General features: G+C 40.9%; 1 protein-coding gene across 2 annotated transcripts in view; it reads left to right on the plus strand.

Annotated features, from left to right (window-relative positions):
• The first annotated feature begins 991 nt into the window (after window positions 1-991).
• Window positions 992-25,968, plus strand: part of LOC308115601 (uncharacterized protein) — a 137,597-nt gene continuing 112,620 nt past the window's right edge. The window contains exons 1-3 of one of the 2 annotated variants that reach the window (XM_080473188.1): window positions 992-1,256; window positions 7,080-7,201; window positions 16,860-16,907. In XM_080473188.1, the coding sequence (XP_080329314.1) occupies window positions 1,199-1,256; window positions 7,080-7,201; window positions 16,860-16,907 (228 nt within the window). In that variant the 5' untranslated portion in view covers window positions 992-1,198. The remainder of the gene's footprint in view (window positions 1,257-7,079; window positions 7,202-16,859; window positions 16,908-25,968) is intronic. The other variant, XM_080473189.1, reaches the window with a different exon arrangement.

Below are 25,968 nucleotides of genomic sequence, written 5' to 3' on the forward strand. Positions count from 1 at the left end.
TGGCGGAAAGTCAGACAAAGCTCATTTATTTGGATGCCGTTGTTTTGATCATCGCTTCTCAACTTCTGCTGCTTTTCCTTTAAGTTTTTAAGCTACAAAAAAAAAAAGAAAAAAAAGAATATTTCCTCATCTGACCTCATCAGAAAGTGTGCATTTCAAACATTACCCCTCTGGTTTCTTCACAAATCACACCCTGTTTATTTCTAAAGCGCAGGGTGGGTAAATATTTTCACAGGACATGTCAAAATATTTAGGATCGGCACTCTGGTGGACTCAGCTATATTTTCATGAATCGACATAATTTGAAATCATATCAAACAGAATCGGATTCTAAAAAGTTGACACGAGTAACTTGTGGAAAAATGGAAAAAGATCCAATCATCCATAAGCACACTTGTTGCTCGTTACACAACCAGCCTGGATTTCTGGCCCTGGTGTTTCTCTGTGCAGCGTCAGCTCCGCCACTCACGGTGGGGAAAACCCACTGGCGGGAGACGTTTTGGGGATTGGCTGCGTGAAAACGAGGATGACGGCAACATTTTGGTGCCACACTGGAAGAGCAGCGCAGACAGAAAACAGCTGCTTCAGATCTCCTCATCAAGCCTTTTCAGTTTGGGTTTCTAACTCAAGCGAAATGCGAAGAGATGCGTGAGGGGTAAATTCCACTGCACGCTGAGCATTTTCCCAGGAGTACCAGGCGACTCATTGCAGCATTGTTGTTCCCTTTCATGGGAGATCCTCCTTCAACATAATGCAAACCTCAGAAAATTAATGCTGAACCGGAAAAACAAAACAAAAAAACAACACAACATGGCCAGAATGGAAAGAATCCAGCATTTCTGATGTGTTAGGTATCAGATTCCAACATCTGCTTTCAGATTCCTCTCACACAGTTCACTGGAGAAACAGTTTTTCCTCCCCTCCATGCAGCTTCCTGTGCTGACGTGCCCGGGCGCTCGCCTGCGATTGGCCGCTCCACTTTCACAACTTCCTTGCAAAACACAGGGCTATCAGCTGACGGAGGGAGCGCGGTGGCGATGCACATGCAGATGTGCAGCAGTGGATTTGTGACGCTAATTTGTCTGAGAGTGTTGGCAAGAGGAGCCTGAGGAATGCTACTAGGAGGCCGAGGAAACCGCCGACGTCTGGAAACACTCAATGGAAGGAGGAAGAAGTTGGGCGTCAACACAGATGAGATATGGGCAGCGAGTACCAGCCACTGCCGGATGAAGCCTCATCCACAAGTGTGTTTGTAGGTGTGTATTGAGGGCATCGCTTTCAGAAGCTGTGTTTCAGCTGAGTAGATTAATGTCTATGACATGTTTCCCATCTGGTTCTGAACTTTAAAAAAAAAAAACAGGTTGTCGTGTTCCAGTTGATTTCAATTATTTGTGAGAAAACTGTTTGTTTACCTGATCTGTCCAAGGCCCCTTTCACACAAGGTTTCATCGTTTATGTTTCAGAAAAGTTTGTGCGTTAACGTTGAAATGCTAAAAAAAACCAAACAAACAAAAAAAAAAGTAGTTTATATGTTGGGCCACTAATGGGTGCTGTTGTTTGTTTTTGTGACACACACATCAACAGAGAGCAATACGCTATAAACATAAACAATAGGAGAACACGGACGATCGTATGGACAATTTGGATTGTTATTACGGAGACTCTCATCTATAAGACCGCCAAGTCCTGGAAAATATGGATGGGGACTCATGACACTCTGGAGGAAAACATTGTCGTTATTGTCCATCTACTGAGCATGTGCAGAAGAGCACATATGCAGTAGCAGCATTCCAGTGTAGAGAATGTACCCAAGCATTTATATAAAGTTCCCTTGTTAACATAACGGAGTCGGAGTGTTTTCAAAAACGTCCACCTCGGGAGCTGTTTTCAAAAGGTTGCATTCTCATTTGAAATGTGTTGACAGGTCCTAAAAAGAGAATCGGTCCCTTTTCGATTGACAACAACAAACAACAGACAGTACAGTGGTGGCGCTGTATTAACATTGAAACCTCATTCATGCTAAAGTTACACTGCTGGCCGAAACTCACCATTCTCAAATTTAAGGGGATTCATTTGAGATTTTTAACCTCACAATGGCAAGTTGTTTTTTTTTACAATTTCTTCCTTTCAAATTTGACGAAAACCTAGAAAATTTGAGCTTCAAAGACAATTGGAAGAGGCTTGCACGCCTCCCAATGATCATTTTTCCATGGACTTTGTTTTAGTTGCATTCATAATGAAATCATCAAGTGTATTATATTTGACCTCGCTTTGTCAAAACATTAACAAATTACCGAAATGTTTTGTTAAACATTTAGTATTTTGTCTCAAATTAGCCTTAACAACAGCCTTAACAATAGGATTTGCAATAAATGCAAACACTTAAGTTGATGACGTTGTTGTCTTTGTGCTTTGACGTTTGCCCTTTTGACAACAACAGCGCTTTTTCTCTTGTCCATATTTTACACCAGCCGTGATTAATCCCCTTTTTGGAAACCAAATGAACAGTAAGAAGTTTCCGCCAACAGCTTTCAGAAGTGAAGCAGGTTGATGATTGTCTTGCCACACACTCACACTCACATTCACACAAGCACTTTAGAGCTTCAACTGTGTGTTTTTGGACTGTGGGAGGAGAGAGGAATTTATTTATTATTCATACATTTGAAAACAAATGGTGCAGTTTCTTTGTATTTTCTGGATTACTCGAATAATTTCAGAATAATGGACAAAAGAAGAAAAAAGTGGGAAAAAAATCTCTCGTCTAGAAATTGAAACAAAGCAAAATGATGATTGTACCTTTCTTTATTTTTAACATACTACAGCTTATCTGAATGCGAGGACACAAGTTGAAACTAATCTGAATGAGTTATGCCTACATAATAAATCTAAGAAATTTCAATTGTCACTGTAATCACGACTACAAGTGAATCAATCTATCTTTATATTCAACAAATTAGGATTTATTATGTCAAATGCAAATCAAACTAAACTGCGCAGGATTTTTAAAGCTGGCAGGGAATTTGAAACAACGACTTTGATTAGACATCCATTCAATGTACTGGAAAAACAAAAGCTGCGAGGGCAACGTTGGTCCCGGTTTGCATGTCGAGGTGCTGTCGGCCTGGAGCTAGTGATGTTTGTGGTGTTAGCTTACAAGCCCACCCCCCCACCACACCCCAAACCACCCCCACTCACCACCACCACCACAACCCCCTTCTGTAGCCAGATGGCTGTCACACAGGCGGATCCTCGCCCGGGCCATGCTGATTTCCCATCATTCTTCTGTTAATGAGGTCGTTAGCAATGCAACGGACAATTAAATTATCCCAATCTGGCATTTTCCTCGTGTGTTTACTTTGTAGTGCACCGCGCCGCCGTTCAGACTTTCACCAGAGCAGCTCAGTACTACTCCGTCCTCCAGTCATTGTCTGTCTTTTTAAAACATCGCCGGCGCAGGCCCACGTTGAGCGTAGCCCCCCCCCCCCCATGGGCTACATTCCCCTCTCAGTGGTAACGGCGTCGCCCCGTCCGGACGCCGCAGCACGCGGGGAATTCTGCTCGCCGTTGAGCCGTGCTGGGAGGGCGACTGGAGCCCGTTAGTGGAGCACCCATCCCCACGCGAGACGCCAGCGAGCGCTGACACCGCTGACAGTTAATTACGGGAGTCACAGATCACGCAGACGTGTCAGTTGGGCTGCGAGTGACACGCCGCGTGTTTACATCTCTGTTGTAGTTGTGTTTTCTAGTTATTTTCTCAGCAGCAGTGCTGTTACTTAGCTCCAGAAGTGCCTCGGGGCTCGCCATAATGATCGTAAAAGCAGCACCAATTCCGAGTGGTGAAATGATAAAAAGGACCGGTGGGTTATAATTGGTGAACCTGCCATCAACAGCAACTTTGGAAATGTCCTCGGTCAGGCTGCTGCAACACACACCGACTGCCTGTTAGTCCGACTTGTCACGCGCCATAGGCCTGTGCCCGCATGGCTCCATTATTTTCTGCAAACTCTTCAGCAAGTTATCGTGAGAGGGAGTGAAAAACCAACTGATCCCGAGACACTGTTAGACTGGCGGACAAAAAGGAGGCAAACATATGAATAGTGACACAGAGAAGTGTTTTGGAAAGTGCTTGACATGGGAAGTGGAAGGCCCAGACGTTTTGGTGTCGGTAACGGCGAGGTACAGCGAGCGGCAGCAAAGGCAAGACACCATTTGTGTCCAAATGCCAGATTTAGGGCCAGACCCAAAACACAAGTTTAGCTTCCTTTCTGTCTCTGCGTTGCCGAACTTGTCTCACTGATATTATTTCAAGCGGAGATATTTGCCTGGTCAGTAATAAAAAAAAAAAAAAAAGTGCTTACACAGATGGCGATGGGCTACATTAACAACCCACCCTTTGATTAAAAGATTTTTCATCTGCGGATAGATTTTCACCTGCAGCAACACTCTTCAATGAGAGGCCCCGAAAGAGACAGGAGCTTCTGAGGCAGCAGTTCATCCCCCACGCCGGCGAGCCCACATATGACATGACAGCAACCCCTCCAAGTTGCTGTCTACCGCTGTCTTTTTTTTTTTGTAAGATGAAACCTGCAAATCTGGCTCACAGCTATTGTCTAATATTTGGCTTCAAAGCTTCTGCTTGGCAATCGGTGCTGATAAAGCGATTGGCAATGTGAAATCCAGAAGGTGCTGCTCGCAGCATTAAAAACAATACATGGATCTCAAAGCTAAGCCTTCGGGCTGAGGCCAGGCCTCGCACGCTTATTTCCTGCTCCGTAGCGCTTCAGTGGGAGACGTCAGGCATTGCTAAGTAAGTTCAGTGTTGTTGTTGTTTACCACAAAAGTGGAAAATATTGTCTTGTCAATGACAGTTTGCATCCTGATCCTCACTGTGCTCTGACATTGTTGGACCAGATTGTGCTTTTGATGTGCAGCAAAATAAAAATTTGTTGTCATTCATGTTATCTTTGCTTTGACACTCAATACTTAATTTATATTCAAATCATTAAAGATATCATCACAAGTCAGTGTATCAAACCGTATAAACGTCTAAAACAAAATAAAGCTGACCTCAAACAACCAAACTCACAATTTAAAAAGTCGTCAAACTGGTTGTCATATTGATGATTTGGGAGATGTGCAGTTTCATGTATTTTTCATATTACGTCTGACTTAGGGGGCTCTTCAGACCCACTGTATTGGCTTTCTGAAGCTTCCTGGAAATAATATGTAGAACAATTTTCATCCTAATATTATCTTTTTTAATTCTTTTTGCATACCTGGCTTATTTTTAAGAAAACCAAGAAGCCAAAATGTCTAGAATGGAACAAAAACATTTCAAAAGGTTAAAATGGATCAAATGGCTTACATGACAAGAAAAAAAACAGTCAAAGTCAAAATGGCTGAAACAACCAAACCGGCTGAATCAGTTAAAGTCGGCTAAAAAGATTAAAACGGCTAAAAGTGGCCACGAAAGCTAAAACAGCTTAATTAATTCTAAATTGTAGTCAGGAAACATCATTAATGTAGGCTTAGCCAAACCACATAACTGACTTTAGATGCTGTGTGATCTTTTACAAATAAACATGTTTTGTGGCTTCAGAAGATTTTTGTTTGGCGGAAAGTGACAGAAAAGATTCTTTTGACGGTCACACAGACCCATGATGTCGGAACCCATCAAGGGAATAAACAACCACATAATAATTCAACACTGGAGAGGAACCGTCTTGTTTATTGTCTCACTTGGTTGTCCTTTAACACGTAGCATCAGAAGTTCTGTTCGTTTCTTTTCTGTTCAGACATTGTAGTGGTACTAAAAGTCAAGGCCAGCGTTTTGTTCTCAATAAAACTGTGATAGCAAATATCATGAAATTACAAATTACAATAGAGTCAATATGGTAATGGTCCAGGTTGTCTATTGTCCATCCTTCCATCCATCCATCCATCCATCCATCCATCCATCCATCCATCCAAGTACTTTTTGCCTGGTTCAAACTGCTTGTATTTGTTTGTTTGGTTGTTTTGGTTGATTGATTGATTGATTGATTGATTGATTGATTGATTGATTGATTGATTGATTGATTGATTGATTGATTGATTGATTGATTGATTGATTGATTGATTGATTGATTGATTTGATTTATTCGTTTATTTATTTATTTGCTTGGTTGGTTGGTTGTTTTTATTATTTACTTATGTATTTGTTTATTTAGTTGGTTGTTTTTATTATTTATTTGTTTATCTATTTATTTCTAATTAATTATTTATTTAGTTGGTTGGTTGTTTTTGTGATTGATTGATTGATTGATTGATTGATTGATTGATTGATTGATTGATTGATTGATTGATTGATTGATTGAATCAGTAGTGTGCCTTGGATGGTTGATCAGTCAAACCAGTCCAAGTTCTCCGCTGCAAACCTTTTGAGCACTTTAATTCCCAACGCAGTAAATATTCTTCAGGGATTATGAAATTACAGTGACAACGTTCGAATACATACACAGATAAAGTTGGTAGCGTTTCACAAGCATGAAAGAAAGACTCCCCGAAACCGAAAGAAGGAACAAACTTCTTAAGTATGTCGGCTCGTTTGCGTCTTACTGTCAGTCCAGGACCCCAGTCTGAGAACAGGTAGGGTACAAGTATTTCAGTTACTTTCACAGTACAACAGACTGGAGAAGAACAGCATCTTTCTGAAATCATCCAAGCCTCTTTAAACCGTGTTTAACAGCTCTTTTCTTCATTTTGTGCACGATGGGCTCAATATCTCTGCAACGCCTCAAGAGAAACACATTTATTTCATTTTTAGTTATTCATTACATTGCTGGGTTAAAAGTAATTATGACCATATTGTCAAATTTGTTATCATACTTACTCAGGAAAGTTTACAATGAGACTGTGTCACCCCCCTACCTGAACCAGGGTTCGAATCCCTCAAAGATTTTCTCTCCCACATACACACCGCAGGCCAAAATACCGCAGCTGGAAAGTGAACGGGAGCGTTTGATTGAACTCTTGTAGTTGGTGTGTCGCCTCTGAAACGCCATGAAAGTGCTGAATTCCGTCTTCTTCTCTCCTCGCAGAGACGTCAGAGTGCTTCATATGCAGGGATGGCGAACTTCTCACCGGCGAGCCACTCCGAAATTTCTGCAACTGCAAGAATTTACTCGCTCATCATGTGTGCCTTTCCACGTGGATCCAAAGGGTAAGAGAAGCTTCCTTGAAGGCAAACCATTCATCCACCATTCCTCAGAAAGTGAAGGGGAAATTGTTCCGTGTCTGATTTCTGAAACGCGATCACCGTGTTAGCATTCCTTATTGAGAAAAAAAAAAAACTTCTCCCCCTAATGAGCCACCTTCCAAATGGTTACACCAATTAGTTTTAATGAGAGTTGCGAACAATGGTAACACGTCACCGTACATTTGAAACGCTCAAAGACAGTGAGAGGTGTCTCGTAATGGACTGGCAGAAATCCAGGAGGCTGTCGTTGCACCCGACACCGGAAACCCTCCAGCTCATTAACATCTGTCTTCCTCCTTGCACCAGCAGCCTTTCTAATGCGGAAGCCAGTGATGAGACTTTGCACCGCACCTCCCAAAAGATGGCTTTGCACTCTTCCCGGCTGATGGAAACGTAAACTTCCGTAGGTGCCGGGCTTCTTTCTTCCCGTCAGAGCTTGTTGCCGCTCGTTCTAATTCCTCTTCCGCCGTCGACTCTGAGCAAACCGATGCGTCCGCCGTCTCCGCAGACCGAAATTGCCAGAATGTGTAATTACTACCGTATTTCCCCAGAAATCAAAAACGTGAGTGAAGAGATGTGTTGACTTGAAAATGTAAATTCTGAAGCTGGATATTGACGCCTCAGCTGAAGTAACGAGCTGTACGGAGAAAAACACAAAAGAGATTGTTTGAAAATATCCTGATGAACAGTGACGCCCGGTAACGCCTTAGTTAATAACGCCTTACTCTCATAAGAGTCTTTTTACAGTAACGAGTATTCTCATGCGTTACTATTTCCAAACCAGTAATCAGATTAAAGTTACTTCTCCAAGTCACCGTGCGTTACTATTGTAGCGTCCCGCAGGACAAAGTTTCTTGCCTGTAAAGCTGCTTTAATATTAAACAGAACCGGGCTGCTCCTTCATCCTGCTCCAAACAGACACACACACACACACACACACACACACACACACACACACACACACACACACACTCACGTGCAGTCTCTGCACGCTCCCTTGACCCGCCCCCTTCTCCACTCTCAGCCAATCACAGGCCACCTCGCTCTAACGGTCAGAACCAACTAACATTAAACCTTAACATTGCATCAAGAACACAACTGCAGAGACATCAGAGTATTTTTTGTAATTTTCCTGAGTAAAGACATATATTGGCTAGAAGCCCCGCCCCTTTTTTCAATCAATCAATGAAAGAATGTATTTGTCCCCAGGGGACAATCAAAAGGTCTCATAGAAAAAGCAGTGCAAATAGATAAATAGATAAATGGTGCAACAACAGACTACAACTACATCACGGGGTACATAAATACCAGTAATAGTTCAAATCTGATAATAAAACCGTGAGTCGGGTATAAATACGACAAAGAATGAAGGTCAAAGGTTAAAATAGGTTTCAGCAGGTTTAAAAAAAAAAACACACAAATCATTTTATGTTGAGATGGTGGGGGGTTTTGTCGGCAGCTGCTGAAAGTAACAAAGTAACTTGGAATCTAACTTTGTTACTTTTGAAAACAAGTAATCAGTAAAGTAACTAAGTTACTTTTTAAAGGAGTAACTAGTACTCAGTAATCATATTACTTTTTCAAGATAAGTTGACCTGTTCAAATTTGAATAGCATGATCGGTTAAACTTCTTTGTAAAGCTGCTTTGTGATGATGACTGTCATATATTCGGGGCTATAGAAATAAAATTGAATGAAAACCTGTCACAAACCTTTAACTCACGTTGTTGAAATTCACATATGTTGATTTTACTGATGCCAATTTTAGGATTTCCTACGTATGTATTTCTATTAATGTTTTACTAGTTTGGTTACTTGTGAAATGTTGAGTTTAGGGATTAGACCCAGTTTGGTTTTGATTCTCACGGTAGATTGATTTGGATTTGGCAAAGACTTTGATTCCAGTTTGATACGTTGTACTTTTTTTGGCTTGTACTCACACCCAATGGATGTTGGAGTTACCATGACTACCAACCTTAACAACACGTGGAGCGCCTTGTTTCAGTAGTTGAGACCAGTGACCGTCCTCGTACTCTTTTCAGCTTGTCCCACTGTGTTTTCCTTTTCTGCGCCATCGCTTCCTATTTCATTAAGTGCAACTCACATTGTCACATAGTCCAAGTGTTTTTTTTGTTTTTTTTATGTGCTGCTGTTGTTCCACAGGTCGATGCATCTTTCTGTGAGATGTTTACTAAACACACTGCATATAAATCACTGGCTCAGTGTTTATGAGCTAAAAGTATTGTCTTTCTGACTTGTTGGGTTTCAAGCTGAACGTGTCAGAGAAGCTACTGCAGGAATAACTGGCTCGTCCTATCATTGTGAAGCAGAATTCACCAAAACATTAGATTGTTTTATCGAAAACTAAATAACTTTAACGAAGTCGTAAAGTGGGTGAAGTCGAAATATCAATCCCATCAACAATAGAGAGCATACAAAAATATATATAATTACAAAAAAAACAACCAAAAAACAATGGTGTGGACAGTGAGTACAACAAATAAATAAATAAATAAATAAATAAATAAATAAATAAATAAATAAATAAATAAATAAATAAATAAATAAACAGAAACTTGACAAAATGGAAAGGTAAAAATCAGCCCCCTAAACTTTAAAAGGACAAAATAATATAAATAGAGGGGAAAATAATTGAAAAATCCCTAAAGAATAAACAAATTTCAAAGATAAAAATTTTGAATGACAATTATCAAAAACAGAAAATTAAATAAGACATTTGACAATGAAAGTTTTTTTTCAACAGAAAGGAGAACATTCATATATTCATCGCAGTATGAAATGTGACCATCCCAGTGTTTCCACCGTCTTGAGGGCAAAAGGAACAGATGAGTTTCATCTATGTCACTTAAGCACTTTTGGACAGTATCTCATCGGTGCGTCTGGCTGCTGCCTTCTTCCATTTGAAGTATAAACACACTCCAGTTGTATATAATACCATCTAAATGTAATTCAGAATCCGTAGGCCTCCACACTGGCACGGTTTTCTTTTGCGTATAAATCAAAGAGAGATCGCTTTGTGTCTGTTGCCGTGCTGTCCACTCCTGAGCGAGCTTCGTCTCTCTTTGAATAGTCCACAAGTGGCAGACAACATGTTACAGTAGACCTTTCATCTGCACCACCCAGCTGTCAGGGTGAAGGGCCACTTCCATTAAGTGTGTGACTTCCCACTATACAATTATAGTACTCACAAACACACACAATGGGACGCTTTGGCCGCCAGTGTGCGTTGATACAGGACAACTTCAGTGTGTGTGTGTGTGTGTGTGTGTGTGTGTGTGTGTGTGTGTGTGGTGTGAGAGAGAGCAGCAGACAGGCAGAGAGCATGCAACCTTTTAGAGTGCTCAGGGAAGGGAGCCCCTTTCCCCTTTTACAGAACAGAAATCAGCAATTGACCTGTCACTTTTGCTCTGATAGCCATCTCTGGAAAGCAGGTCATGCACATACGTCTAAAGTGCCTCTTAACCGCATTTTATGAAGCCAGAAAAATGTAATCCAATAATGATTCGACTGTGTGTGTGTGTGTGTGTGTGTGTGTGTGTGTGTGTGTGTGTGTGTGTGTGTGTGTGTGTGTGTGTGTGTGTGTGTGTGTGTGTGTGTGTGTGTGTGTGTGTGATAGAGAGAGCAGCAGTTAGCTGGGAGTGATAACATGCACCGTTGCACCGTTAATGTTTATAAAAGCAGCGACACTGAAAAAAGAAATGTCAGATTTTTCACGTCTTTAGTTCATTGAAGCCACAGCAGGACTGCACACAATATCAAAACAACTCTACATCAGTTAAACTATTAATTCAAGAAATATTTCTGAAATACGTTTTGTTATTAAAATGTAATTCAGTGTTTTTGGAGAATTAAAAAAAACAAAACAACAACCCCACTTTATTCCCAGTTTAAAACTGAAGCCCAGAAAAAGACTCAAATGTTGGGGGGGAAGGGGGGGGGGGGGGGGGGGGGGGGGTCTCTGCATTTCACACCAGTTCAAATTTCATATCATCACCAATACATAATACTTTGTTTTAAATTTAAAAGTACTATTTCATATTTTACTAAAGCGTATCATATAACTATCATAAGATAATCATTTCTTAATATACAAGTGAAGAGTATCACATCATTTTCTTTTGAAAATGTACATTTAATATTTTATAGATTAACAAAAAATTTGAAAACTCTACTGATATTTAAAAGAACATTCCTTCTGTTCCTTTGAAAAGAGGAATTATTTGTTTTTAAACATTCTCCATTTCATTTCCCAAATTAGAAAATCAAAACATTTAACATTTGGTTGGCTTTTATATAGTGAGCAATGTTTTTAATTAGTTTTGTTTAGCGTGTACATATGTATGAGATAACTTTGTTATTGAGTGTGAGGATGGAGGGCTGATTGAAGACTGAAGACTGAAGTCGTGTTTACTAGACGTTTTCAAAAATTTTTGTCGGCATGACAACGATGCTTAGAGGCACTGAAAATGCAACTTTTTGGCCACTGCTCCCTGGGTGAAGCTTTTTGAAAACCCTCAGATTCCATCGTTGTATAAAAGAGGGAAAACTCAACTTTTTGAAAATGCTCTGGACCCGTCTCAGTGTCGACGGTGTCGACGGCGACAACCGTGTGCACCACAGTTATGGTAAATAGTTCTTCTGCACATGCTCAGTAGATGGACAATAACAACAATGGATGTCATGACTCCTGGAAAAAAAGATTTTTCAATGGTCGAATGAAAGTCTGTATAATGTCTGTGATTCTGAAGAATTATGTATTTGTGACATCTAAAGTAGACAAATACGACTGATGTGGTATATTTTACTGATAGTCAAGGACACATAGAAACAAACAAAATAATGCTGCAATGTGATTAAAAGTTTTGCGTGGGAATAAAAAAAACGTCATCAATGAGGTTACAATGCTGATGAAGAGGATAAATGAAAAATAAATAAATAAATAAATAAAATTTAATAATGATAATAATAACATCAACATCTAACCTTGCTCACCTCAGCTCATCTGGATTGGCTGACTAGTGCGTCTTGTCCCGCCCATCATCATATTTTTCTAAAATCGATGAAGCCATAAATACAAAAGGCGCAATGCAGTTTTTTTTTACAATATGGCGGACTTTGAACAGTCAGTGTATGTTACATGCAACGTTCTGCTTTAAGGATAATTAAGTTAGCGTGTTACAGAAAACCGTATGAAGAGAACAGACTTTTCTCAGACTGCTGCTTCCGTTTGGCCTCACTATGATGTTTTTGCACATGATGAAGATGAAGATGAAGAATCAAGCCGTTCTCTGGGAGAAACACTGTTACTTGGACAACCTTCATCTCAATCTCTTGATAGCTGGTGCTCATGTTCGAGGCTATCTGAGTGATTATTGTCTGCACTGAGGCAAAACATACGCTACCATCTTTTTTTAGAACCTTCTAATTTGCCCTCCTAACCGACCCTTCCACCCCTCCCTCCCCCTCCCCATTTAGGTTTCCTAAAGACAAATAGCACAGCACAGAACTAATTAGTAAACCAGGAACTAGTTAGGAGATGCCCTTTTGAAAACCGTGTCCCGAGGCAGGATTTAAATATAGGGACAGAGTCAGTGACTGAGTGTGCCTGGGAGATCCCGGCCCCCAGGCGCTCTGCCACGTCGACCCCTGACCCTCATTATGAGCTGTGCATTCCTGGAGGGGTGAGCCCCCCTCCCCACCCCCCCAACACCCCCCACTGCTCGCTGAGCGAAAGCACAAGGGCAATGGGGTGGGGTGCACAGCTCGCACCACCACACCAGCATGGCACGGCCTGGTGCGACTCGCCGCCTCGGCCCCACCTACCGGATGTACAGGACACTGTGTGCGTGTGTGTGTGTGTGTGTGTGTGTGTGTGTCTCATGATATTATGTGTTTCTGTTGTTTGGCGTGCTTGTTTCCCCCTTCCCTCATGGCAGTTTGTTTTTACATAAATCATTTATATTCATTCGTTTAATCTTATCGTTTGTGTCCGTCCGTTCATCCATCCATCCATCCATGGACATCCCTTGGCTGATATGGAAATATCATATCATGTGGAAACACATAACACCTGCATTGTGAGAGGCGTACTATAACGAAGTATATATTTTTGATTCACAACAGTCATAGTTCATTCAAGCTCTTGCAGGAGTCATAATTAACCATGGCCTTGAAGAAAACACTGGTGCCCTAAGTTGTGACTAATTGCTCAGTTGTCGTGCTTTGTGTGTGGATGGAAGTGTAATGGAATCATTTCAATTAATTAATTCCAATAAAAAAAAATTTGCATTTCTTTCAGGCCTTGGTTGGACGACGTGAAAACGCATCGTTTTTGCATATTTGTTTCAGAAAAGATTCGTGTTTACACGCCGACGTGTTGATACCAATGTCTGCTAACAATGTAGTGAGCATGTTGGGCCACTAGTGGGTGCTGTTTGTTTGTTTTTGTATGAAACCACAAGCGCATGTGCAGAGGACAAGACACTATAAACATGAAAAATGGCAAGTACATCAAGTTGGATAGCTACTACAAATATTAACTTATTATTGCGTGTTATGTTATTTTAAAAATCAGTTTCTCCTCATTTAAAAAAAAAAAAAAAGGTCAGATTTTTTTTTTTTTTTTGTGTGTCGTTGTTGAGCGTTGTTAGATATTCTGCTTTGTGGGGGAGGGGGCGGGGGGGGGTGGGGGGTGGGGGGGGGGGGTGACATTGTTGTCATGTTGCTTATTTCAAGCATTTCCGTTTAAAGGTGAATGACAAAGTAAGAAAGTTAAATAATACTCATTTATACAAACATGGTCAGCTTTCATCATCGTGTTTCCTGCAAAGTTTTGATTTCCGTTCGAGTTGTTTTGTTGTTGTTTCTTGTTGTTTTGCTGTAATTACTTTCTCAGTTGAGTGATGTTGGGCATTTTCATGTATTTTGCGAATCGAAATTGAAATAGTTTTCGTGTGTTGTGATTTCAGCAGTATGATCTTTGTGGTTGCCGAGTGTTTAGTATGTTTTTGTTTGTTTAGAAGTTGCATTGCAATGTTCATTTTCATGGAACGTTGTTGTGTTGTTCTCCTAAATGTGGAGCAGCACTTTGTTTTGAGAACCCCACAAGAAGAATCCCTTTTTCATGTTTCTGCAATGTGTTTTCCCTCTGTGGAGGTTAATGGAAACCGTGTTCCCAGAGCTGGTTAATCCCGACCATCTGAACTGAGCCACAGTTGAAAAGAAGAGAAGAAGTGATGCAGCAGAGGAGTTAAATATAGCATCGATTGAGAGGCGCGAGAGGTAAAGTGTGAAGAGATAAGAGCCATAATGAGTCGGGTTTAAACGCTGACATGTATTTGATATGTTTCTCATATGTGATAAGTGTGTTCTGTGCGCCTTCCTGTGCCTCCTTTTAATTGCAAGCAGTGTGAACAGCGAGTGCACCCTTTTCCCCCCATCCCCCCCCCCCCCCCCCCAAGGGTTGATCATTCTCGTCATTACAAACAGACCTGGTTTACATTCATTAGCCCAACACTCACAGCAATCAGGCCACGGTGCCAGGGGGCAATGGTCCTCTTTATAAAATCACATCGCCTAATAGCGCCGTTCTATAATTATATTCCATTAACATCTATCAAAATGTACTCGCGCACGCCACGCAGATTAGCCGCCACCGCTTTGGCACTTTGTGTTTGTGCTAATGCTTCTTCCGCGTCCTATTAGCATCCTTCTTCCAGGGGAAGCTAGCGAGCAGCTTGGCGGCCGCTGCCGACGTGTTTTTTTGTCCCTCGTTCTCTCCTGTCATGTGAAGTGGTCCGTTTAGCATTTAGAGCGCGCGAGATCAACAAAGGAAAGAAAGAAAAGATAAAGAGTCCAGCTCTGGCTGTCACTAATTATAGTTCCCAACAAATCTCAGGCTGTAAAACACAGACCTCGTTTCCATGACAACATTTCAAGTGAAAACGCATCGTTATTGCGTTTTGATTCTAGGAAATGTTTGTGTTTAGATTCCATGTGGTGAAAATGATGTCCGTTTAGACGGGAACGGCAGAACCGCTGAAAGTGATGTCGTTAGCATGCCAGGCCAGGAGTTGGTGGCGTCATTTGTGTAGTGCTGGAACCAAACACACAGCGAACAATACGCCGTAAACATTAGCAATAGGAGAACACAGACATTCTAATGAACAGACGACCAAGTTGGATTGTTATTATGGCGACCGTCAAAATAAAACTATCAAGTCCGAAGACAGTATGGACTGGGAGTCATGGCGCTCTGGAGGAGGACATTGTTGTTAATGAACCTTTTAATCGTTTTGCTGACATAAGGTCGTCTGTGCTGCCGCACTGATCCCTCCACGCCATTACTCTCACTAAAACTGTGCGTTTCCCAGTGTTACATTAAATTAAATACTTCCTATTGGTTTTCACATTTTGTGAGGAAGTGAACTTCTGTTCACTAACTCCAACCAGAACGTCTCCACCTCTGAGTTCAGTTCTACACAAAGTCTCCGCCTCTGAATCTGGTTCTGCAGGTTTCTTCCTGTTGAAGGGAAGCTTTTCCTTTCCAACGTCTCCTATGGTTGCTCATGTGGAATTGTTAGTTTTTCAAACTGATAAACGAAAATAGTTGGACCAACTTAACTGGTTGAAGTTCTTGATCAACTTCATTGACTTCATTATCTTAATGAATTAGATTAAGTTGGAGGAACTTGATTCATTTAGATGTTACCAAATTATGCAATTCAGTTTAGCTGGTCCAACTATTTTCTTTTTTTCAGTGTACTTTGAAAGAGCTGTGTTGTATTTCCCACTAAAGAAATACATAGAAAAGAATAGAATAGAATAGAACCAGTGGTCTGTTTGCTTGATGCCCCTCTCGCTTCCTGTGTACACACGTGTTTGTTTTTTAAAAATCTTATATTTATTGTGTATTTCCAACTTTGTTCAGATTTGTTTTTATACTGCAGATAGCTCTTTTTTAAATGGCAACACACACTTTGTTTCTGTTTTTGTTGTTATTTTCTTTTTTGTGTGTGGACATGTCTTTCTTCTCATTTGTGTTATTATATTTTCTGCTCGGTGATTGTCGTGCATTTTGAAGTTTCCTGTTTTGTGGATGTCTTCTGTTACGTCTTTTTCTTTTTTCATCGTATTTTCCGCTTTTGTACTGTGAATAGTCTGAAGACTCTTCAAATATTGTTTTCTTTTCTTTCTTTTTTTTAAATTGTGTTTTGCCACTTGTGTTATTTCTCATTGCGCTTTTTTTTTTTTCTTCAAATTGTCATTGTTGTACTTTGTAGGTAACATTTAGTTCTGTGCAAAATATTGTGCTTTGTGTCTCTTTATAAACAAGCATCGTGTTGTGCTCCTCAAGGCCGCCCACTGTACTGCACTGGCTTTCAGCGCTGTAATTAAATTAGCATTATTATGCCTAATGCAGCTTTAGGTTAAAAAAAAAATAAAAAAATCCTGTAACATTTCCCCAAACAAACGTAATTAGTTTATTGATTAAAGCGCACAGAAATCATTCACGTGTGCCTCTCGGTGGTGTGTCCACTGTGCAAGCTGCCATTTTCCTTTGCTAATTCACTCATTTACTTTTCCATATTGTTTCCTCACAGGGACGTGGGAGTGAAGACAGGCTGCGATGCATCATCTGCAAGGCAAAGGTAGGCTTAACGATGTGTGTTGATGAGAGGAGTCACGGTGGTGCGCTTTCCCCCCCCCCAAAAAAAAAGAAAAGTGTTTGACGATGTCTGATTCTTTTTGACTTTACTGTGCAGGTAGTCAGCATTTACTAGACAAACACAGTTTGAGCCATTAAAGAGCGTCTGCGTCTCACAAAGCAGATTGGAGCCCAGAAGATCCATATTACTAATGAGCAATCAGGCCTTTGTTTTGCTCTGTGATTTAGCTGATTTGCCAGCAGTTGTGTTGCTTATGAGCTGCGAGCCGCCGTTCCATTCCTCCTTGTTGTGGCGGGGCGCTCGTCGCTGCAAGAAAAAAAAAAGAGGGCGAAACATTATAATATTTGGCAACGGATGCAAGCCGTGTAATGACAAAATCTGTATTCATTTGCTGAGCACAAATTAATCACGCCACCCCCCTCTCACACACACACACACACACACACACACACACACACACACACACACACACACACACACACACACACACACACACACACACACACACACACACACACACACACGCACACACACTGCGTTCTGTCCTCCATGCAAATTCTGCCGTCAACACATTGCACCCTGTGTTTGTGCGCTTCATTGGTGTGAAATGGTGGCGCCGATGTGTCATCACAGACGGGGTTACGTGTGCAGGACAAGGTGGCTGCATTACTAACCATCTCGGATTAGGAAGTGTGCCGCTGATGTGCTGTATGTATTCATGGCTGCGCCGTGGGTCAAAGCGTCACAAGCTGGCGACAGGGTGTTTTATTCATTGTTTGCTCGGCGGCGGCGGGTTTGCAGTCGGGTCCACTCCGTGTGTGTGTGTGTGTACAGGTGGGATGCGAGCTGTTTAAGAAAAAAGAACATGTCACAGTAACTCTGACGATGACCTTTCGGGGATTTAGGATAATTTAAACATGAAATCATCCGAACACACAGATTCACACTCTGACGAAAGTTCAATGAAACATTTTAGTGTGTGTGGGAAGCCTCCGCCGTGTGTCGTTATCCATCCAGGAATGTGTGTGTTCGCACGTGTTCACTGGTCCTATAGGTGGGGGTGACAGAACTGAACAGTGGACTTAGCAATACTCATAGTAATGCAGCATTGGCGTGCGTGAACACATGACATGTGCAGCTATAAAACTGAAAATTCCCATAAAAACACATTTCTGATTGCTCTCATCCCTTCATAAAGTTTCCAGGTTGTTCATGCTCTTTTTTTATTTTAAGAATGTAAATATGTGCATATCTTTCACTGACGATGGCTTTGCATTTTATTTTCAGAAAAGCTTTGTGTTTATTGCTATTAAAGTGACTCTTACTTATAAAACTACCAAGTCCCAGGAGAATATGGACTGGGAGCCATGACACTCTGGACGCCGCCATTTGTTCCTATTGTCCATCTACTGAGCATGTGCAGAAGAGCTATTTACTACGGCCGCGCTGCCCCTGCACAACAGCGGCATTTTCACCCGTCTCCACGGAGACAGTGTGCAAACAAACCCCCAAAATGCAACGGGGCCTGATAGTTGGTTCAGTACGATCTGACTGGAGTGTTTTGGAGGTTAGCATTAACATTTAACGCCACTGCACTGTGTTTTCAGACTCAACATATTAACTTCATGAAGCATTTAAAGCTTCAACGAACTAAAGTGGATGCAGATCGAACATCTTGCTCTCTCTCGTGCTGGCAACTCAGATAATGTGCTGTAATTCTAATATCCAGCTGAATTCAGTTTCTTTCACATTTCACTTTGTCACTTTGTTTCTCGTTCTGATTGGATTGACTCAGTCTGGTCCTGCGATTTCTTTAATTTATTCTTGAGACTATATTGTGTCAAATGTATGTCATGCACTAGATTATTTACTCACTTTGTATATTCTACAAATTATTATTATTATCATTATTATTGTTGTTGTTATTATTATTTAGCCTTAACTACATATATTAGGCTGTGTGGGTCACCACAGTGCAGCGGGGGTCAAGGGTCTTGATCAGGGACCCACAGTACCTCAAATATTATTATCATTATTACCGGTATGAGTACGACAGACAGGAATACGTGTAGAACTTATCGGAGGTTGAGGTTGGGCTGAGCAGTGATAGGCTGCAGTGTTGGACGACTCGGTGCTGTTTGAACTCGGCTCCACATGATGTTCGAGAGACGGGTCCACCTGCTGTCACTCTCAGGTTCGGACTCTCACCTGATTGATAATGTAAGGCTGTGCTGTTAACATTTTGTTTTTGTTTTTGTTTTTTTTGTTTGCTTCCCCTGACAGCATTTAGCTGCAGGCGAACACACTGACTCGACTCTGCAGCCTCCATGTCTACTTCCCCACACTGTCTGCCGCCTCTCCCATCCGTCTCGTACCCGTGGCACGGCCGTCAATTATTAATGGCGTCTTTGAGACGTCCCGGTGACCACAACCGCCGGCTGGGTCTGTGGCATTGAGAGTAGCAGCTGTCCCATTTCCAGAGTGATGGTGGGGAATCTCCCACGGACACGATCTCTGCTGCGTCAAGTTAATGCATCAGTATAATAACATTTTAATGTCTGCAGTGGCACGGCCGTTTAATATTTGTCCACAGAGGGATGTATATGTAGATCAGCGGTGACTCTAATGATGGTGATAATCATTTGGTCCTGTGTGGTATCACTCTGAAATGCATTACCGCAATCACCCTTGGTTAGCATTAAGAGGCTTCAGCTATTAGGACTTTGAGCGAGCGCCGCTCATTATTGTCCCCAGTCCAATGTGCTGGTCATTTCATCTTCCAAGCAGCGTATCCAGAAAAAAAATAGAAAAGTATATTATTTTTATTGTTAAAGCAGTGTAGCCCCCCAAACCCCCCCCCCCCCCCCCACCCCTCCAGAATGTGGGCCATTTGTATGAGCTATGCTAATTTGTTGGGGCAATGAATGCATTAATTTCATTAGCACATGGCCTCAAAGCAATAATTACCAGAGTAGGTGTGTCAGAAGCAATCATGTTAAAATTTGCCAGTTAATTATTAAGATTTTGTTCTGAGGGACCTGGATTTGACACGAGTCGCCGAGGGAAAAGAAATAAGAGGGAGAGGGGGATCAGGGAGGAAGTTAATGCATTCCAGTGGCCGAGGCGAGGTGCTAGTTGTTGGACAGAGCTGGAGGAGGTGGGGTGACCCTACTGGCACTTTTCTTTCTTTCTTTTTTTTTTTTTCATTTTGCATGTTGACAGCTCACATTCGAGACTAATTACTGCACATAGGAAAAAGGGGGCTAGCTGGTGCTCACTCAGTCCAGGAGGGTGTAATTACATGTAGAGAGGGAGGTCCGAGACCACACAATGCCCCCTCCAATGCTTCTGACTGGACTCTGGTGGAGAAGATTCACTGCCTCTAACCATGAGACCTGCAAAGTTTACTTCTGTAAAGTTAGCTCTTTTAATTAACAACAATAATAATAATAATTAAAAAAAACTTAAGATTCTGTTCATCTGTAAAACCAAAGAGTTAAATACATCATTAATCAAATTTCGTTTCGCCCTCCATACTGTCTGTTCATCCTATAAAACCTCAGTGTGGGACTATCTGAACACTTACAAAACAAACACACATCCTGTTTTTGTTCTTTAAAAAAACACTAATTAGAATCAGTAATAAAGTAATTACGGAGAATACATTCATCAACCTAAAAACTCAACGATTTGTTGTATTTCAGGGCCATTCTCTCTGTTTACTGAATAAAGAACTAGCAGTTGATCCACAATATAGAAGGCGGCACCAATTAGGATTTATGTATTTGAAAAACAGTTCAACTTGACTGTGTATGCAAAGTTCTAACACATTTCTAAAACTAACATGATAATTGAGTTGGATGAACTGGAATAACTTCCTTACTCATCTGTGTTGACTTCATTTGATGTTTTACTTTCTCCTTATGTATTCAGATTATTATATCGGTGTGTGTGTATAATAATAATAATAATAATAATAATAATAATAATAATAATAATAATAATAATAATAATAATAACAACAACAAACTGATTCTCCAGCATTTCTTTAATTAAAACATCACAGCTGAGTGAAAATTCAGCCTTTTGCAAGTAAATTTGATAAAAGGTTCAATTAATCTCGTGACTGTGATTATATGTTCTTCATGTGACTGTTGTTTATCAAAGTAAATGGGTCGTATCTGCTACTGAGGAGCTCTGAAATATGCTGACTGCCTTGGTTTTTAGAAGCTGACAAGCCGCACTACTTTCTGCTTTTGGGATGTTTGAATGTACTCATGAGTAGAGACACCAACACTTTTTTTTAAAGGGCGAGTACAAGTACAAGAGCACTAACATTTATCTACCTGCCAATACAGAGTACTTACGAAATTCCATGAAGTCTAATATACTTCATGTAGCAATGATATGCTAAGGTTGTGCCTTGCTGTGAACCACCTCTGCGTCGACGATTCGAACACCTCCCAGAGGCCTGAAGCCTCCAGGATACTTCATCTGCTGTACTCAAAGGGCATTGTGTAGTGTCTAACTACGCAACTCGCTGTCAAAGTGTATCAGTCGTACTTAAATCATGTTTAGCATGTAGCTTTGCAGGTGTGTGAGTCCTGAAACTCTTTAGCATGTAGCATGTAGCTCGGCTCAGAGTATAATCCTCCTGGATCCACTGAGCGACATCGTTCTAATTCTGCTGGTCCAGATGTATCTGGTGATTAGGTTGCTGGTGTACTAACTATCTTTCACCTCATCTTGATATTTTACATAACATAGTTTACAGTCCATCTTAATTTTGTCATTCTCATCAATTTTAAAGAATTCCCAAACCACAGACATCACTCGTCTTCTCTTTCGGACCTTCAGGCGATGTTGCTGATGGATGATGCTGCGTAATACTCGCCGGGTTGTATCGGGAAGCTTTAACGAGTACGAGTACTGCATGCAGTATCGGACCCGATACCAAATACTGGTATCGATATCCGTGCATCCGTACTCATGACTATATGTAAAGTGAGAGAATGCACTGTTATTCTAGTTGAGGGTTAAAAAGACAAAGTGTACTAAAGTATGTGTACTTTACCCCGCTCAGAAATCACTTAGTAAATGAAACACTTATATATTTGACAAAGTAAGTTAAGTGAGAGACATTGGCATTATCGCAGCATGATATTTTATTATAGTTTAATATGTTTGGGGGGCTTTTTTCCTCATCATCTCATAAACAGGAAGAGCTCGTATGTGAGGTTGGACCTAAGAATTTCTTCTATTTTTCTTTTCTTTTTTTAAATAAACATATACACAGAGATACAAAAATAAATTACCTAATAGTTCAATGAGAAAGATGTTTTTCTGGACACTCTTCTTCAGCTGTCAGATTTGTTTTTAACACATTTTTATCTCTGAGCAGTTTTGACTAAACGCTGGATTTTTGCACTTTCAGAAAAGTTCGGCGTTTACACTGCAACGTTATAAAAAAACGATGCGTGTTTACCGGGCAATGCTAAAAACAATGTAGTTCTCATGTTGGGCCACTAGCGGGTGCTGTTGTTTGTTTTTGTAATGAAACCACACACGTACGTGCAGAGAACAACAAGCTATAAATATTAACAATTGGAGTACATGGACCTTTTGTATGGAAAGAATACCAAGATGGTATTGTTATCATGAGTTATTATGGTTTAATCAACTGTAAAACTACCGAGTCCCAGGAGAATATGGGCTGGGAGTCATGACACTCGTCCATCTGCCTCAGGCATATGCAGAAAAACTATTTACCAGAGCTGTGGTAGTCTTGCCCAGTAGCACATTTTGACTGTCTGCAGGGAGCCCGAGCATTTTCAAAACGTTTTGCTTTTGCCCTTTTACCCAATGATGGAATGTTGTCAAAAAGCTCCAACCTGGAGGTCGTGGAAAACTTTTCAGCGTCTCTGAGCACCGTTGTCGTGTAAACGGACACCCACAATACAGCATACGTTTTGTGTTTTCACTTAAAAACTCCATGCGATCCAAACTATATTTACCTATTTATATTCATGAGCATTAAAACAGGGTTGAATTATTAGTAGCCAGAGAAGCTACTGCATGATGCTAAAAATAAGTGTTGATGAATTTGTAATAAACATGATATAAACATCAGTACAGATGGCTCCACATTAAAAAAAAAAGTCATATTCATAGATTAACAAAAACAAAAACATCTACAAATCTTCTATTCTGCACTATTTGTGAACCTGCCTCAGTCTGCGTCTCTCAGCTGTCTCCTTAGAGGTGCTATGATTGACTAGATGCCCCCTCCCTAAAAACTATCCCGTCCCCTCCCGCTTAGTGAGAGGGGGGGACAAAAAAAAAAAAAAAAAGTTAATCATCACTTGATTCTATATGGAAAGCAGATTATCCTTTGATTTGGATGAATGCGGCAGCTGCCAGACACTTCATTTGACTAAAAGCAGGACATTATGCCGAGGCCTCTCGCATGTCACTAAGCCTGTGTCAGGACAGGACAGTGACAGGAGATGACACATGAAAGGGATTCCTCCTTATGGCTTTCCCAGGACAATGGCCTTCGTGTGTGTGTGTGTGTGTGTGTGTGTGTGTGTGTGTGTGTGTGTGTGTGTGTGTGTGTGTGACACCTCCTCACAAAGCTGTTTCTACTTTACAGTGCACATTAACAGTATCCACACACATTATAGGTAATTTCCCTTCTTACAGAAAAACCCTGTTGATAGTCAAAGTGGGAAAAAAATATTTCTACAAACTGATGACAGCAGATTAAAAAAAAATCTAATAAGTGAAAGCATAAATATTCGCCGCGTTTAAAGTGCCTGGTGCAGGCCCATGCTGTGAGGACGCTGATCGTACACAGCGAAACATCAAGAAATCCTGGAAGGAAACTCGATTCACTCTGCAGCTAAAACCTGGGAATCAATTAGCAGGAACTTCTCAGAAATTAAAAACAACAAGATCACAGCGACTGCCCAATATTTATGCGATCAATGCTTTGTAGGAATCTGTTTTCAATTGACTTCAACAGGAAATCCACACAGAGGTTTAATATCTGTTAGATTGCTTCTCTTTAACCCAAACAATTTGTCAAAATCAGTAAACATGGTCAACAAATGTCCAACTGAACCAGACCACAGTGGAAATGAGTTTGTGAGACGATGGCAGACTTTGCTGGGTTGACTTGATTTTACATTAAAAAAAACTGAGAAAAAAAAGATGCTCTGTTTAAGCTGGAGCAGTGTTTTCCAACTGGCGGGATGGGACCCAGAAATGGGTCACCAGCATGTTTTCAGTGGTTCGTGAGCGTCTGCCAACAAAAAAAAAAGAAAAATCAAGATAAACATCAACATTGTCAATTAACAATAGATAGTGATAATGTAATGTGAGTCAACAACCACGATTTTACAAATAAATAAATAAACACATAAAATATGGAGCGGCAAATCCTCAGTGAAGATCAATTTTACTGCATTTCACAGTCAATCTGTTAAAAAAGCCTGAAGTTACTGAAATGAAGAGTTTTTACTTTAATTCAAATGCATCTAATTGCACATAAAGGAAACTGTTTCCCTCTTTACATTCACACTTGGTGGTCATTTCATCATTTATATTAAGGGTCTTAAGTGTCCAAAATCTTTTGGACACTCTCAGATTCAAACCATGCTCCATTTTATTCAATACATTTGAAAAGTGGAACATATTTCTTGATGCAGGCTGATCCTGAATCCAGACCAGTGAAGAATCTGTCTGAATGGTCCACATCCAATGAAAAAACCCCACTTTTTAACAGTTTCAGGACGAACTCTAACGTTTCCTTTGGTGGGCATTAGATTTAAACTGGAGCCTGAGCTCAGATGTTTCTCATGGCAACAGGTGAGTGACATCAGGAAGCCATCGCTGCTTTCAAGGTGGATGATGGAAAAGATTCCCATGGCGTCATCTAACAGCCACAGACAGCAGCTGCCAGTCTCACTGTGCTGCTGCCTCGCTCTCATTAGCAGAGGTCCCAGCTGTCTTAAAGCACTATTAATGGCAACTATAAAGGATTGTAATGTGAACAAAATGTAGTAACGTTGAGTGATGGTTGTTTTATTGAGGCGTTGGATGTGTGAGGGCTATAAATTCTTGCTTGCACAACGCAGCACTGCACCTATTGATTTTTTGCATCTTATATTTAACAACGGACTCTGATGGGAGGCTCCAGGTTGCTCATGTCACTTTAGATTTTTTTTAATGAGTTATCAGATGAAAGTAACACTACTGTGAATACAAATCTATCACAAATTATAATTGGGTTTGTAATTTCAATTAATCTTGGGGTTTTTTTCTATTTACATGACAAGTGAAAACGTAAAAACTTTCATAGTGTGTTGGGTGTCCATTCACCCAACATCGGTGCTCGGAGTCACTGGAAAACTCTTTTTGAAAATGGCCTTCCAGGTGGAACTTTATCCACAACGCTCGGACTCCGTCGTCATGTAAATGGGGGAAAATGCAACTTTCTGAAAATGCTCATGCTCTGTCTCTGTGTAGACGGCAGACATGCTGCTGACTGAGCATCGCAGCTCTAGGAAATAGTTCCTCTGCACATGTGTGAGTAGATGGACAATAACAACAGTGGTGGTGGCCGCCAGATCTGGACTTGTCAAGTGTGAGAACTTCAAGATTCTCCTTTTTACATCGAAAAACCTCAACGAGAACATTTTGTGCGAACTGATGCTGCACATCCAGACAAGATCCACATTTCTTTATCATCAAGTAAGTGAATAAAGCCACCCAGCCTTTCTCTCCTTCTCACTCTATGACCCCCCCACCTTCTACCCCTCTTTTGATTGTTTTTGTTACGACATCAACATGCACAGTATACATTTCGTAAAGGACTGACTAAACTGCAACACATTTGGTTTCCATGCTCAGTGCCTTCATTACTCTGAAATGTGATTAACTAAAGGTAGGGTAAATGAGGGGCGGGAGAGAACACACTGTTACTTGTAAGAACAAATCTCAAAGCACAAATCCAATAACACCACTGTGTGAAGTATTTATG

This window comes from Lipophrys pholis, assembly GCF_963383615.2.
Source record: "Lipophrys pholis genome assembly, chromosome: 10".
NCBI classification, from domain to species: domain Eukaryota; kingdom Metazoa; phylum Chordata; class Actinopteri; order Blenniiformes; family Blenniidae; genus Lipophrys; species Lipophrys pholis.